Source organism: Dasypus novemcinctus, chromosome 18, assembly GCF_030445035.2.
Source record: "Dasypus novemcinctus isolate mDasNov1 chromosome 18, mDasNov1.1.hap2, whole genome shotgun sequence".
NCBI classification, from domain to species: Eukaryota; Metazoa; Chordata; class Mammalia; order Cingulata; family Dasypodidae; genus Dasypus; species Dasypus novemcinctus.
Window position 1 is genome coordinate 28,608,786 of NC_080690.1, and position 14,266 is coordinate 28,623,051.

Here is a 14,266-nt window from a genome sequence, read left to right on the forward strand (position 1 = left end):
ATTACAATATTACTGTTAACTATCACTCATAAATTACATTAGTTGTAATTTTCCCAAGTATCACCATATTCTAAAATTTTATAAAAGAAGAACATTCTTATAAGATATTGGCTATAGCTAGTATTAATATTTTGTATATGCTCTTTTTTAGTTTGTAACAATTGTTTCACAACAATGCAAGGTTTTAGTGGTGGGAAAATGTATGGAAGCCTTGTATGATGATATGCATGCTTGTTTTGAAAGTTCACAATATTTATATACACTTATTGTATGTTTGTGTATAAATGATAAACTTCAATTAAAAAAAGTTTAAGAGAAAGCTGCATTAATATACACCACAGTATATTTTGTAGATGGATTTACATTCAAAATGCAGGATAGCAAACAAACAATGCAAAAGAGAGTGAGAGAGGGAAGGACAAAAGGCAGGGCAGGAAGGGGAAAATAAGGGAGGAAGGAAGAAAAGGAGGAAGGAAGAGAAGAGGGAGGAAGTAAAGAAAGAAAAGAGGATTTCTGTTATTTGTGGCAGTTTTTGCTAAGTTATGTTGATACTTGTTTAGTCATGAATACCAAAATCTAAAAGCTTGACAAATGGAACAATTAGCCTCCTCTTTCCAATTTCTCAGATCCACTTTAACTTAAGAGTTTGGGAAGTGCCTAAGATTATTCACTTAGGTTCATTTGAAAAGCAGTGATTTTGTTTAAAACCTGTTTCAGTGGACCTTTATCTTTCTTTTTTTCTTGTTTTTGCAGGGAAATTCAATGAAAAGGAAAGTCAATGGATCGTGGTCTTAGAAAAACTGCTTAGATTATGTCTGTTTCCCATGCTATAAACACGTGGCAGAGCTGTAAGTAAATGCTCCACACTGCATGATGAATTGGATGGCTGCAGACCGGAGGCAAAAAAAATAATTGTCTCAATTTCGTGGTGATTTGCTTAACTGGTGGGACCATGCCAGAACGGCTAGCGGAAATGCTCTGGGATCTCTGGACTCCATTAATAATATTATGGATTACTCTCCCCCCTTGCATTTACATGGCTCCGATGAATCAGTCTCAAGTTGTAATGAGTGGATCCCCTTTGGAACTAAGCAGGCTGAGTGAAGAACAGCGGATTTTGAATCGCTCCAAAAGAGGCTGGGTTTGGAATCAAATGTTTGTCCTGGAAGAGTTTTCTGGACCTGAACCGATTCTTGTTGGCCGGGTAAGTTTCATTTTTAAGATTCCAATTTTTGGATACGTTCATGGTCTTTAGATCTTTAATGTCAGAATTCCGACAGTTGTTGTCACACTTAACACGTATCTGTAAGTCTTTTATGCCACATGGTTGGTTAGTTCACCTATCACTTTCTTTAGGAATATGAATAATCCCACAGTAACAGTTTTAAAGGAAGAGAAGCTTCATCTTTCAGGAAAAGCTTTCCCTTTCAGCTCCTTCCATCACCACATTATAGATGCAATAACACTTGTGCAATGCATAAACAAATAAGCTTTTCTTTGTCATTTCACAAAAGAAATCTGCATGCCAAAGCTTTTCTCTAGTTTAGAATACTTGGAAGGGGTATATGTTTTGCTCAGTTTGAATTCCCACTGCCTCAATTCTTAAGATGTTTTTTCCTTTTATTTTGAGGTCATCTTCCCCAGTTGCAGGTAGATGTGTTATTCCCTTTTTTGGTTGTTTGTTTGCTTGTTTTATATTTTAATCATTACCCCAGAAGGGAGAAAAGGACATGCTTGGAAAAGAAACTCTGTAGTAAAAAACAGTTTCATTCATTGTCAGATAGAATAAACATTTTAGTTTAGCGGGGGAGGTGGGGCGTAGTGTGTCTGTGTGTGATAGACTGGATTACATTTTGCTATTGTTGTTGTTAGATTAGACAAATGTTCCAGTGTAGACATTACTGCCTGCTTTCCAAAATCACACTGTGGGTTATTGAAGACTGTAACATGTTTATTTCTCAGAATTGTTATTAAGCTTCTGCTGATTTTGACACACACCGTCATCCTAGGTAGAATTCCAATTGTGTGCTTGCCAATGGCTGACTCTCCTGATAAATCAGATATAGGACTGAATCATGCTAATGTTGTTCATTTCCAAAATGTAGTGGTGTATAAGAACAAAAGAAGGAAAATTAAATATTGGTCTTCAAGACTTAACTCTTTGCATTTCACTAGGAATTTCTGTGCATTTTTATTTCTTCCCCATTGTGTTGCAAAACACATTGAGTCTCTCCAAGGACTATATTTTATTTCCTAAACTCCACCCAGGTTTTCCTGAATGAGGAGGTTTTACAGGGAGCCTCTTGTGTTTTCAAGAAAAAAGAAGAGCTCTCTGGGATCATAAAACTGGCTGTGAAATTTGTAGGGCTGTCAAAGGAACTTATGTCAACAGTAACATAACAAGTGTTATTACATATGTAGTGTTAGATTATTATAAGACTCATACTTGAGTAGTATTGTACATGAACAGACACTTGTGTCTGGTGCTGTGAGACAATGAGGTGAAGAGGGGTTGGGTAAGGTTGTACCATATAAATCTAGAAGTTTGCATTTGTTGTTAAATAGAGAACTATGATACACAAAAGGAAAACATAATCTTTCATTCCAGGAACATTTATTTAGCCATTCCAATGTGGGGGCATATCCGTAAACGAAGCAATAATCTCTGCCCTCATGGAACTCACATCCTGGCAAATACTGAGTGTCGATCATGGGAGAAGCACTCTTATAAAAGCTCTTCTGGAAACAATCTTATTTGACCCTCCTAAGGACAATCTCCTTCCTCTCTCTCTCTTTCTATATTATGTATATGTGTACGTATATGTGTACATGTACAGGTATGTGTATATGTATAAAATACCCCCTTATGGATAGTCCAAAATACAAAAACCTCTGAAAGGTTTTTTGATATGCTTTATACCAACTCAGGTAGGAGAAAAACCTAACTTGAACTGACGGGAGGCTATTTATAGTCATAATGCATCCCATTTACTGTAACTGTTCATATATTTCACTGCAGAAATGTTAATGTGTTTGATTACAGGGTGCTGCCCCAGACCCTGCTGAGGGTGTTACTTTCTATGCAGTTTATACACCTTAAAATGTTTCTAAACTGTGAAAACTTCTGATTCCTAAACACATCTAACGCCCCTGGTTTTAGATTTGGACTTATCAACATTATCCTCTTTTTGTAGATGAAGAAACTGAGGCTGAGATGGATTAAGTAACAAAACTAAGAATCATGGAGCTAAGAGGTGAACTACCTAGGTTTGAATCCTCTTGTGGATTCCCAAGGTCATAATTTTACCTGCCATACTCTTTTATATACCAGTAACTAGCTGCCTGTGAGTTTCAAACTACCATTTGAACTTAATAGCTACTGAGTATAGAATGCAAGTTCCTTAAATTCCTCTTTCTGGATATTCAGGACTACTTTGATGCAGCCTTAAGGCAAGTCATTTTTTCTTCTTTTTTTTATTCTGGGAAATTCTGGAAATCCATATCTACACAATGGATGGATAGGTTCTCCCTGTTTCTCTTATGGCATAGATCACTGATGGTGTCATATATAATGCATATAAAAAAATATGTGATGAAGTGCCCAAGACAACTTGCCCTTTTTATCTGAATAGAAAAAGTAACCACATTGGGATTTGCTTTGGACTCACAGAATCTGATGACTAATTTCACCAACACTTCTTAAATGAAGTAACAGAGATAGAAGCAAATGACCAGACATTCAGCATCTTAGTAATACCCAGGATATTCTTGTTTCTCCAAATGACAGAAATGTCATTAGTGAACCTTAGCAGTTTGGAATGGCCAAACGCTCCTGAGTCTTGGCAACTGCTTTTTATGGATCAGCCCTTTCCCTGCTCCCTACTGTGGCCATTTCCAAATGATGGTTAAATCAGAATTAAACTTATTTTTAAAAGAACTTTCCTGAAAATATTTCCAATCCTACCTATTTTCCAATAAAGAATATCACTCCTAAATTATTACAGCCTGGACTTTGAGGACCTTGGATTGTAGTGAAGCCAAAATTCCACTTCGGATGACTGCTTCAGATTATGAACCAGGCTGAATGCAGGATGGTCTTTATCGGGGTGCCCACTGGATGCTTTACAGTGTTTTATCTCTGTGCACACTCTTCCACATCTGACTCTTTAAACCACTTCACTGCTGAGCTTCTCCCCAGGAACCAGCTGAGAAGCATTAGTTACTTAGGAGCACACTTGCTCTTTAAAAGGCCCTCCTGCGAGTCACCTTAGTAGGGGCCTCTGGCTTGGCAGGCTAAGTTCAAGCTCAAGGTCAGAGAGAGTTTTAAGTTATTGGCTTTTCAGAGCTTCACATATATCTTTACGTTATCCATCCTTTGTTTTTACTTTAGCAGTAGACAGTTGTATTCAGAGAAAAGAACTTTCCAGGGGTTTGATTCTTGGCTTTGCCCTTTTCTGGCTGGGTAACCCTGGGGAACTTGTGAAACCTCTCTAATGGTTAGCTAAATAAGGAAAACAAGAATATATAAGAGTAAATAGAATGATGTATTATCAGTGTACAGTGTCTGGCATATAGTAATATTTGTATTTTAAATTGTGTGTATATAAATAGTTGAAGTAGTGGACAATTATATATCACTAGGTGAACACAAGACTCTGAGATCTTTCGGGGTTGGTTAGGGTGGCAGTAATGTTTTAGATTTGTCTTGAAGGGTGATGTGGGTAGGTTGGAGAGGGAAGCAAAGTGCTCTGGCTATACACAAGAGCTTATGCAAAATCCAGGAAACTGAGAGTTTCCTTCATCAGAAGATACCCAAATCTTTATAAATCCTATTGAAGTAGAATGAGGTTAAAAGTTTTATTCTTAGAGTGACCTTCCATGTCCATCATGTCTCAGATAACTGGACCTCCTCTAATATTTCATATCCTTTGTCTATGGTTTATTTTTCTTCTTTCTGATAATCATTACCTTACATATCCTCCATTAGCCAGGGTTTTTCAAAGAAACCGAACCAATAGAAGATATATCTGTCTCTGTCTCTGTCTCTCTCTCTCTCTCTCTCTCCTTATCGCTCTCTAGTCTCTATATATCAATATATAAATATTAAGAGATTTATTGGGAAGTGGATTTGGCTCAACTGATAGAGCATCTGCCTACCATATGGGAGGTCTGGGGTTCAAACCCAGGGTCTCCTGACCCATGTGGTGAGCTGGCCACACACAATGCTGATGTGTGCAATGGGTCCCATGCCACGCAGGGGTGTCCCCCATGTAGGGGAGCCCCATGCTCAAGGAGTGCACCCTGCAAGGAGAGCCACCCCACATGAAAAAAGTGCAGCCTGCCCAGGAGTGGTGCCACACACAGAGAGAGCTGATGAAGCAAGATGATGCAACAAGAAGAGACACAGATTCCCGGTGCTGCTGACAAGAATGCAAGTGGACACAGAACACACAGCGAATGGACAAAGAGAGCAGACAATGGGGGCAGGGGAGGGGAAAGAAATTAATAAAAAAATAAGTCTTAAAAAAAAAAGAGAGATTTATGGCAGGTATTGGCTAACACAACCTGTAGGGCTATCTCCCTTGTTGTCTGTAGATGCAATCAGCTCTAGATGCCGTTAGCTGTAAATGTAATCAAATGACTAATGTTATAAGTCCATCTATGAAATGCCTTCTCATTAACAATCAAGCCGGTGCTTGCCTGACCAAGCAAGTGAGTACCATAACCTAGCCAAGTTGACACATGAAATTAACCATCACATACCTTATACTTTATTCTTGTTTTTTCCCCCAAGAATGCAAGCTCCACAAAGAAATAAGATACTACCTGTATATAGGAAGAACTCAGTAAAGATTTTGCAATGAAAAAAAAAAATTAATAACTCATTTAAATAAAGGAGAGATTTATAAAATTAATATAAAGTCATCCAGATTTAACACAAATAGCATTTTTCAATAAAGAGAATAATCCATAGCCTTTGTTTTCTCTCTTCCATGATACTTTGTTATAGACTAGCTTGGTCATCAAATGTTATTTCTGTGTACTGACTTTAAAAGTCTTCAAGGTAGTTATAGTGTAAAAGTTAACTTGGTTAAAGAACTCTCTTTGTTTTACATCAGTGGAGACTGTCTCTCCACTCCCACCCTGAAGCAGCATGGGGATTGGGTATGATTGGGTATAATTCTATTATCTTCCCACCCATCTTCAAACTTATGGCACAAACTAGATCAGAAATCAGCTTTCTGGATTTCTGAAAAACCATAAATCAATGTATTTGTTTGCCTGAGCTGCTATTACACATACCACACAATGGGTAGGTTTAAACAATAAGCATTTATTGGCTCGTGGTTTCAGAAGCTGGATGCCCATCATCAAGATATAGACAAGGTTTGTTTTCCCCTTAAAAACCGTTGTGTTCTGGTGCTGGCTGCTGACAAGTCTTGGGATTCCTTGGTTTCTCCATCACATGTGATGTCCTCTCCTTTCTTCTGCTCTTCCAATTTTTTTTTTTTTTTTTGCTGACTTATGGGCTCTTGCTCTTTATAAGGCTCTAGTAATCCAGACTAAGGCGTATCCACAATTAGTAGAGCCACACTTAATCAACAACAACATCTTCAAGAGGTTCTATTTGCTATGGATTCACATAAGATTAGGATTAAGATTAAAATAAGGAACCTGCATATATTAAGGTACATGATTCTATTTGCAGCAAACAGACCCTACTCCTATCTCCAGTTTTGGTAGAACAAGGTGGAATGGGTCCTGCTCGTATACCTATAAATACCAAGGTTTATACATCAAAAAAGGAACTCCAGTATTGACTCCATCTGGCAATTTTGGCAGAAAACAAAATGGCTCAGCCCAAATATGCTTGTTTGTTCTGGTCTTAGAAAAGAAAGTGAAAATCCATGGTGGTTTTCACAAATCTTGCAACTAAGACAATATTGTCCTTGTTAAAGGTGAATATCTTCTTGTCATCATGAGGCCACTTCTCTCTAAATCAATAAGGTGACTGATTGAATCATTCCACAAATATTTGTTGAGCACCTACATTATACTAAGAATATTCTTTGCCAATGGAATCTCAGCCCTGACCAAACACAGACACATGCCCTCGGTCATGTAATTTATAGCATGTCTGCTAGGGGGAAGCAGAAATTAAAAACATAATCGCATATACCAGGGGTTCTTAACAAAAGATCTGTGAGCATGAATTGAAATTCAAAAAAATATTATTTTTGTGGGGACATGTTGGTGTGGGTGTGATATATTCATTAAATACTATACAGAATAGTGTGGACTTAGTAAGATGCCCATGTTTTCCACCTGACTGGCAAAGAGGTCCATGGAACAAAAAAGATTAAGAACCCCTGCTATACATAAATGTCACATTGAAACTGAGATAAGTAGTCTAAGGAATCCAGTTCTATTGGAGCACATACAGAGGACGCTTCCCTAGGGGAGATGTGAGCTAAAATGCATTAACCAGATGAACAAGGGTGCAATAATAAAAAAGGGAGTGCCTTCCCAGTAAGGAAATATCGTGACAGCCTATTTGAATGAGTTAAGAGAGATCAGCCTACCTAGAAGTCAGAGAGCTGGAATCGGAGTGTTTTGAGTAAAGGCAGAAAACTACGAAAGGATCTTTTGGAGACCTGACTTATTTTTATTTTAGCTGTGCTACAAAGTAGCTGGAGAGAAAGCCACTCTGTACGTCAGCTTCCTCACTAGTAAATGTGTGATGGATTCCAGAGTTATATATTTAATTAAATTTCCCTGTGGAAAGGAAAGAGAAAGCAAAATTTAAAAATATATATGGAGGGAGCGAAAATGGCTCAAGTGGTTGAGTGTCTGCTTCCCACATGTGAGGTCCCGGGTTTGGTTTCTGGTGCTTCCTAAAAACAAGCAAACAAACAAAAACCAAACAACAAGCAAACAAATGAAAAAAGCAATTCAGGGGAGCTGATGTGGTTCAGTGGGTGTGTGCTGGCTTTTATATATATATAGAATCAACATCTGTTGATTCTCAACCCAAGTTGTTACATTTTTCTGTGGTATGAGATTCTCAGCTCCTCATACTGCTTTGTTTCAGTAAAAAACTCTTTGCTCTCCAGCTGGTATTAGTTCTTCTACCCTAAATCCTCTTTCTTATATAAACTCTTCTTCTTGCTTTCTTCTCTTTTCCCTCCTACCTGGGCTTCTGAGCAGTTCCTTATTTGGATATAATTCTCTTGCTAGTGATGCCACATCTATTTATAATTCTCTTCCTCCAAGGCACTGACTCATTTTCTCTCTTTAAATTTGACCTTCTAACCTTCCCTCTTCCCTGTAACTTGGAAATTGTTTGGGTGGTGCTTAGTATGAAGGACACGGGATGCCACATAATTACACTGCATTAGAGTTTATAGTGTCAGCGGCCAGTGAGAAAATTACACTTGACATGCCATTATTTTTGCTGGCCATTTGCATGTTAAAAGCACTGGGCTCCCCAGCCACAGCCAAACTGTATCTTCAGCCTGGTGAGAGCAATTCTCTGTCAGTTCTGTGAAGCTTCTGCCTACTCAGATGGAGCCTTGTGCACCAATAAGTTGGAAGGAATGCAAGTCAACATCGTGTACCTCAACCTGCCCAAGCAGAGTTGCGAGCTTCTGCCCGTTTTTCTGATTTAGAAACAACAGTCATCTCAGGGCTGCTGGAAATCTTTTGATGGCGATATAAATAAATGGAGTAATAATAGTTGTGTAAATCAGGGGAGACCTTACACACACACACACACACACACACAAACTATCACAAACACGGGCAGGCTGTTAGCTGAATTTTGTGCTTGAGTTAAATCCTAAACTGCCTCCTAATCCTTTATTTCTGCACCTCTAGACTTTTACCCTATTTGCCTCACTCCTTACTAAGGAACTAGATGAGAAATTGTGCATAATCTCGACTAATCTCTAGATGCCCTGGATAATAAATTCAGCCAGAATGATTGAAAGAAGAGTCTTGTATATTTTGTCAGCCCTTTGAGGGTGGTATCGTTGAAGCAAATATTTTTCCGATTTGAAGCAAAATGATACCAGTCATGTTTATGGGTGAAATAGCTAGTTTATATAATCCTACTTTATGAATAAATGGCAGCAAATTTGTCAGTATGGAAAAAACAAATGGGGAATTGATTCCTATCACAAATATGAAGCCAAGTCATGAAGAAGAATTGAGTACAATATAAATACTGTACAACTGAGAAGTGATTCCTTGCATATTAAAATAACAGGAGAGTATGAAGTCATTAAGTGATTATTAAGATTTATAACACAGGGAAATGACTGCAACAGATCAATACAAAAAGCAACTATAAAATATGCACGTAATATAATCTTAACACTGTTTGTGTGAGATGGTCACAGTGCCTGGTGTATAATAGATAGTTTGTGCATGTGAAATAACATAAATGTGTGTACACTTGTGTGCATGTGTGTGCATGTATTTAGTTATGAAAATAATGAGCCCCTATTTACCTGTTACCCTGCTCACCCAGATTCAACAATTTTCAACATTCTGTTATTCTTTCAATAACCCTTCCCCATACACACATACAATGCAAATACACTTAAATTTAAAAACTGACATTAAGGAGAATTCTAAGCTATCTCTAATCACTACACACTTTTTTGATGTAGATATTTTCCCAATTTGAAGACAAAATAAACCCTAAAAAAAAACCCACAACAACCAAATGTATGATTATATCTAAAAAGGAAATAATATCCAGCTCACCAGCATTAACAACAAAATGAGGAGTTAATTCCTGATGTTGATTCAGATTAATTACTATATCACAAATCATTAAAGAGCAAACTACAATATACGCTGTTATGCTAAATATAGTCATCTTTATTTCCAATATTTATTGTTAGATTATCAGTTAATTTTCCTTTATAATTTTCTGCATTTTATTTCCCACGATATCATTGTATTACATTATAAGATATACTTGAATAACCATAAATTAATGAAAACGTTATATCATCCAAGTTTATTAAAATTGATGTTATCAATCCATAGGAAATTCTTAGGAAGCATTTAATATGACATATAGTAAGGAAACTCATTTGATAAACAGAATTTTTTTTTTTTTAAAGTACACCTGTGCTCAATACGTGGAGGGTCAATCTTATCAATAAACACAGTGCAGAAGTGTTTAAGCATTTTCATGAAATTGTGAAGAGAAAAGAATAGCCCCAGCCTGCTAAGTGCACTCTAAGGTAATTTTTGCGCCCATGGAATAGACCAATCAACCAGAGATGAAAGTTACGTATTAGGCCTTGAAATGGGCAACTACCTTTTGAGTTTTGAAGTAATTAATATGGGCAGCCTGCATACCTTTCAATAAATAAGAATTACCTAGAAAAATTATCTATGCTATTATATTATTTATGAAAGGTGAAAGTATTAAAGCATTCACAAGATTTTATTTGACCTGGCTATGCATGTTTTCTAAACAGTGATTTCTTTATTATTTCAGTATCTCCCCTCTGTGTGTGTTATTTTAATTACACTTAACTTGAATACATCTTCCCACACACACCTTGGCATAATTTGATCATGTATATTCCTGCCCCTAAATTCTCAAATATTTTGAAATAGAGGAAAGATACAGCCAATGTTCAGAGATCTGAATATTCAGTTAAGATGTGGGCATGCTTTCTTGTCAGGACTGGCTGACCACTTCACCTCCCATTTCAAAATCCTTTTAGATGTTCTCACCTGGAAGAGAAATGTAATACACTACATTCTTGTTACTCAAAGTGGGTCTGCAGGCCAGCAGTATTAGTAGCATCTGGGAGCTAGTTAGAAAGACAGAATCTTTTTCACCACCTCTACACCCCTGACTAATGAATCAGAATCTTCATTTTCACAATATTCTGGGTAATTTTTATGCACATTGTAATATTAAAATATACGTTTTAAGGAAGTCAAGCAATCCCAGGATGGCCTGAACCATGCTTTTTGCTTTCTGTTCCAGCCTGAGTTCCTTTTGAATACCACATGATTAAGGAAATCGATCACAGGGGTTTGGTATTTGAAAGTGCCCCGGGCGAGGTTTGGGGAGGAAGTCAGCTCAGTCTAAGGGAGGACTCTTTCAGCACTACAGGTGATGGTGATGTGACAGCTGTGGTCCCCACAGATTCGATTAGTTAGTTTGAACAGTGTGCTGCTCGATTCCACAGACTTCTTCACTTTCTTTGTGTGTATTCACCACAATGCAGCAGATGTGCTCTTAAGCCAGCGGAGTATCAAATGCCACTGGGTTTCCACTAGAGGCATTAGTAGAATCCAAATGAGCCTGATCAGAAGGGTTGAGGAATATTGGGGAATATCAGGGAATAAAACACTAGATGCCTATTTCTGCTTCTCCCTAACTCTAAAAAAGCTGAGCTGTGTTATACAGACCTGTTTTTGAGGTGAATATATGCTGAAAACCATGAAATTGAAGCCATTGTCCAGGGAAATTAAAGTGGGGAGAACAGGAAGATTTGTATAACAAAAATAAAATGGTAATGTATCTATTGAGTTTTTTCTACATGACTGAGATTTTAGAAAGCTTCTCTTGTTCAGTCCTTTCAGCAGTCCACTGATGAAGTTATCATTATCTCATTTACCACATTGGGAGAGAGCCCCTCAAGGAAAGAAAGTATGGTTTTCCTAAGGTTAGATAGATATTGAATGTGATGAAGCAAGAAATCAAACATGGGCATAGTGATTCCAAAGGTTGTACTTGGAACCATGGCATCAGATTATCTAATTTGAGCCTCTTGTGGTAGGTACTCCACTTGGTAGGTTGCAACCCCAACGCACAAATAAGAAAAGTGATTCTAAAGTAAACTGTGTGTCCTGATCACTAGAATTATAAGATTTAGTAAGATTTGTAGGATAGAGACATGTGTCGAATTGCAAAGCTACACTAGACTGCTTTCTTTGAATGTACCTCTACATCTTTTTCTAGGCAGAGGCAGGAGTATATATAAACTCCCGGAGACATGGAAATTTGTCCTTGAGAGGACAAGGCTTGTGCACATAGTGCCTCTGTTTTATTTCCTCCAAGGGACTTAACACAGTGTGAGCTGGGCTGGTGCCATATACACAGTGATATGTGGATTTTTCTCCGGATAAGGAGCTAGTAGTTTCTACCTGTCTATTTTTGCTTTATCATTTTTAAATATATATTTTAAGTGATGTTGGTGATGATGATGTTAACGATGAAGCAAAAGGAAAATGATGTATAAGAAAGTAGCAGGAGGAGAATTTTTATTGAGCATTTACAATGCTTTTAATTCATTGACATGTGCTATTATCCACATTTTGCAGAAAAGAAAACTGAGGCTTTGGGGCTGAGGTAAATTCTCATTGCTCAGGTGAGTAGGGGGAAATGTTTCTAGCTATGTCTGAGTTGGGCAGAGTTCTTAAACTGCTGCAGTGCTCTAGCAAAAACTGAGTCAGCGGAACCTTTGATCAGAGCCGGGCAATTTTCTGCCCCAATTAGACATGGGTTCCTCTTAAAATGGGAATCACTAGAAGTAAGAGGTGTTTAATGGAATGAAAAATAAAATCTAGTATACGTAGACAGGAACTAAAAGAAGACAAAAAGCTTGTACCCTGCAGTTGTTTGAACTAATTGTGTTAATGCTGAATAATTCAGTAACACTTCCCTGTGTTCTTGGAAACTGAGCTGGTGCACAATATTACGGAGACCCCAAAGGTGGAATTTATAATTTACTGAGCTCTGTGCGGTCACTTCCCTGATGCCCTGTGCAGCTCCACAAGTCTTTTTTCGAATGAATATTTGCTTCTGTTTCATCTCTTCCTTTGCATCCCTTATCAGATGACCTTCCCTTGGGCAGTTATGGTCATTTCCTTTGCTTCTGGTGCCCTTTGATCACTGGGAATAACCCCATCGTGCCTTTGGCAAATTCTCTGAGGAATAGTAATTTGTTGAAATAGCAAAAATGGCTATTAAAGATGACCAAATCCTGTAACTCCTCACAGAAAGTTAGACACCCTAGCCACTGAAATGCTTTATTTAGAATGTGGCAGGGCTCTTTACAGTAGAGTTTTTCTTTGCTCGTACTTTTTTATGTCTCTGGAAACCTGAGTATAAATGAATTTCTCAGTTCAGTTTGCCTTTTGTCATACTCATGTATATGTCTGTTTCTTCTAATTTTTGTCTCTTAGGGGAGCATGCTTTGGCAGAGCCTGCCCCTCTGATTCCATCCCTGTCTTGTAGGAACATTTGTAATCCACCTTGTGAGGTGTTTTCAGAAGTCATTAGATGTTTACAATGGCTGGTTGCATTGATCATGGCCACTGTTTCTCTCATCTTCCCTTCTGCTTTTCCTGTCATTAGGCTCACATGTAAAGGTCTTGGATTTTTATAACTGAAACCAAAATCCACATCCCAATTAGACTATCATGAATGCATTTACATGTTCCCAGTGTATCCTCTGTCCCACAAATTGGGATTAAGACACAAACAGAAAGAAGTGGAAAGACCCAACAATAAACATTAAAACATTAATGCCGCCCCCACCCTCCAAACAGAATGATGTGGAGAGGCAGGGGCAAAGAGACACAAACGTCAGAGCCACACCACAGATAGAGGCAGATAGTGAAATGCAGAGAGAAAGTCACCTTAAAAATGACAATATAAGAAAGGAGCTTAGACTCAGAGAATGACATGCAGAAAGTGAGAGACTTTCACAAGAGCAGAGAATTCAAGAGATAGAGGTACAGAAATAATGACAGAGAAAATGAGATAGAAGATTGAGAAAGGGAGGGAAAGTGAGATGGAAGAGTTAGAGGAAGGAGAGGGAGAGGGAGAGAAGAAAAAAGAGAAGAAGGGGAGGAGGAGGAGAAGAGGAAGAAGAAGGGGACAACTGAAAAAAGCCACATGGAGTGGATTTAGGGTCCTCTGCTAGATTTTCAGTAGGCTCAGACCAATTTCTTTTAGACCCCAAATGGATAGGAATATGCTTATTTTTATTCCATTTTTGAGCACACAGGTCTGCTTTTTTTGGGGGGGGGTGGAAGGAGAGCATTTTCATTTTGACACATGGCATTTACTCAATAACTATGGCTGGCCAGATTAGGTTTGAAGTTAGAACAATTTGAGTGAACCAAGAATCAGGATCTTTCTTTCTTAAGCTTATCTAGAGATACAATTTTGGCTTTTGAAGTTATACACTTTCAACAGTTGGGGCTAGAAACTCAACCA

At 37.9% G+C, this 14,266-nt stretch overlaps 1 protein-coding gene across 1 annotated transcript in view; it reads left to right on the top strand.

Annotated features, from left to right (window-relative positions):
• The window catches only part of CDH8 (cadherin 8), a 422,481-nt gene that overhangs the window by 15,232 nt on the left and 392,983 nt on the right, over nt 1-14,266 (top strand). The window contains exon 2 of the mRNA XM_058279904.2: nt 754-1,204. Coding sequence (XP_058135887.1) covers nt 953-1,204 — 252 coding nt within the window. The 5' untranslated portion in view covers nt 754-952. The remainder of the gene's footprint in view (nt 1-753; nt 1,205-14,266) is intronic.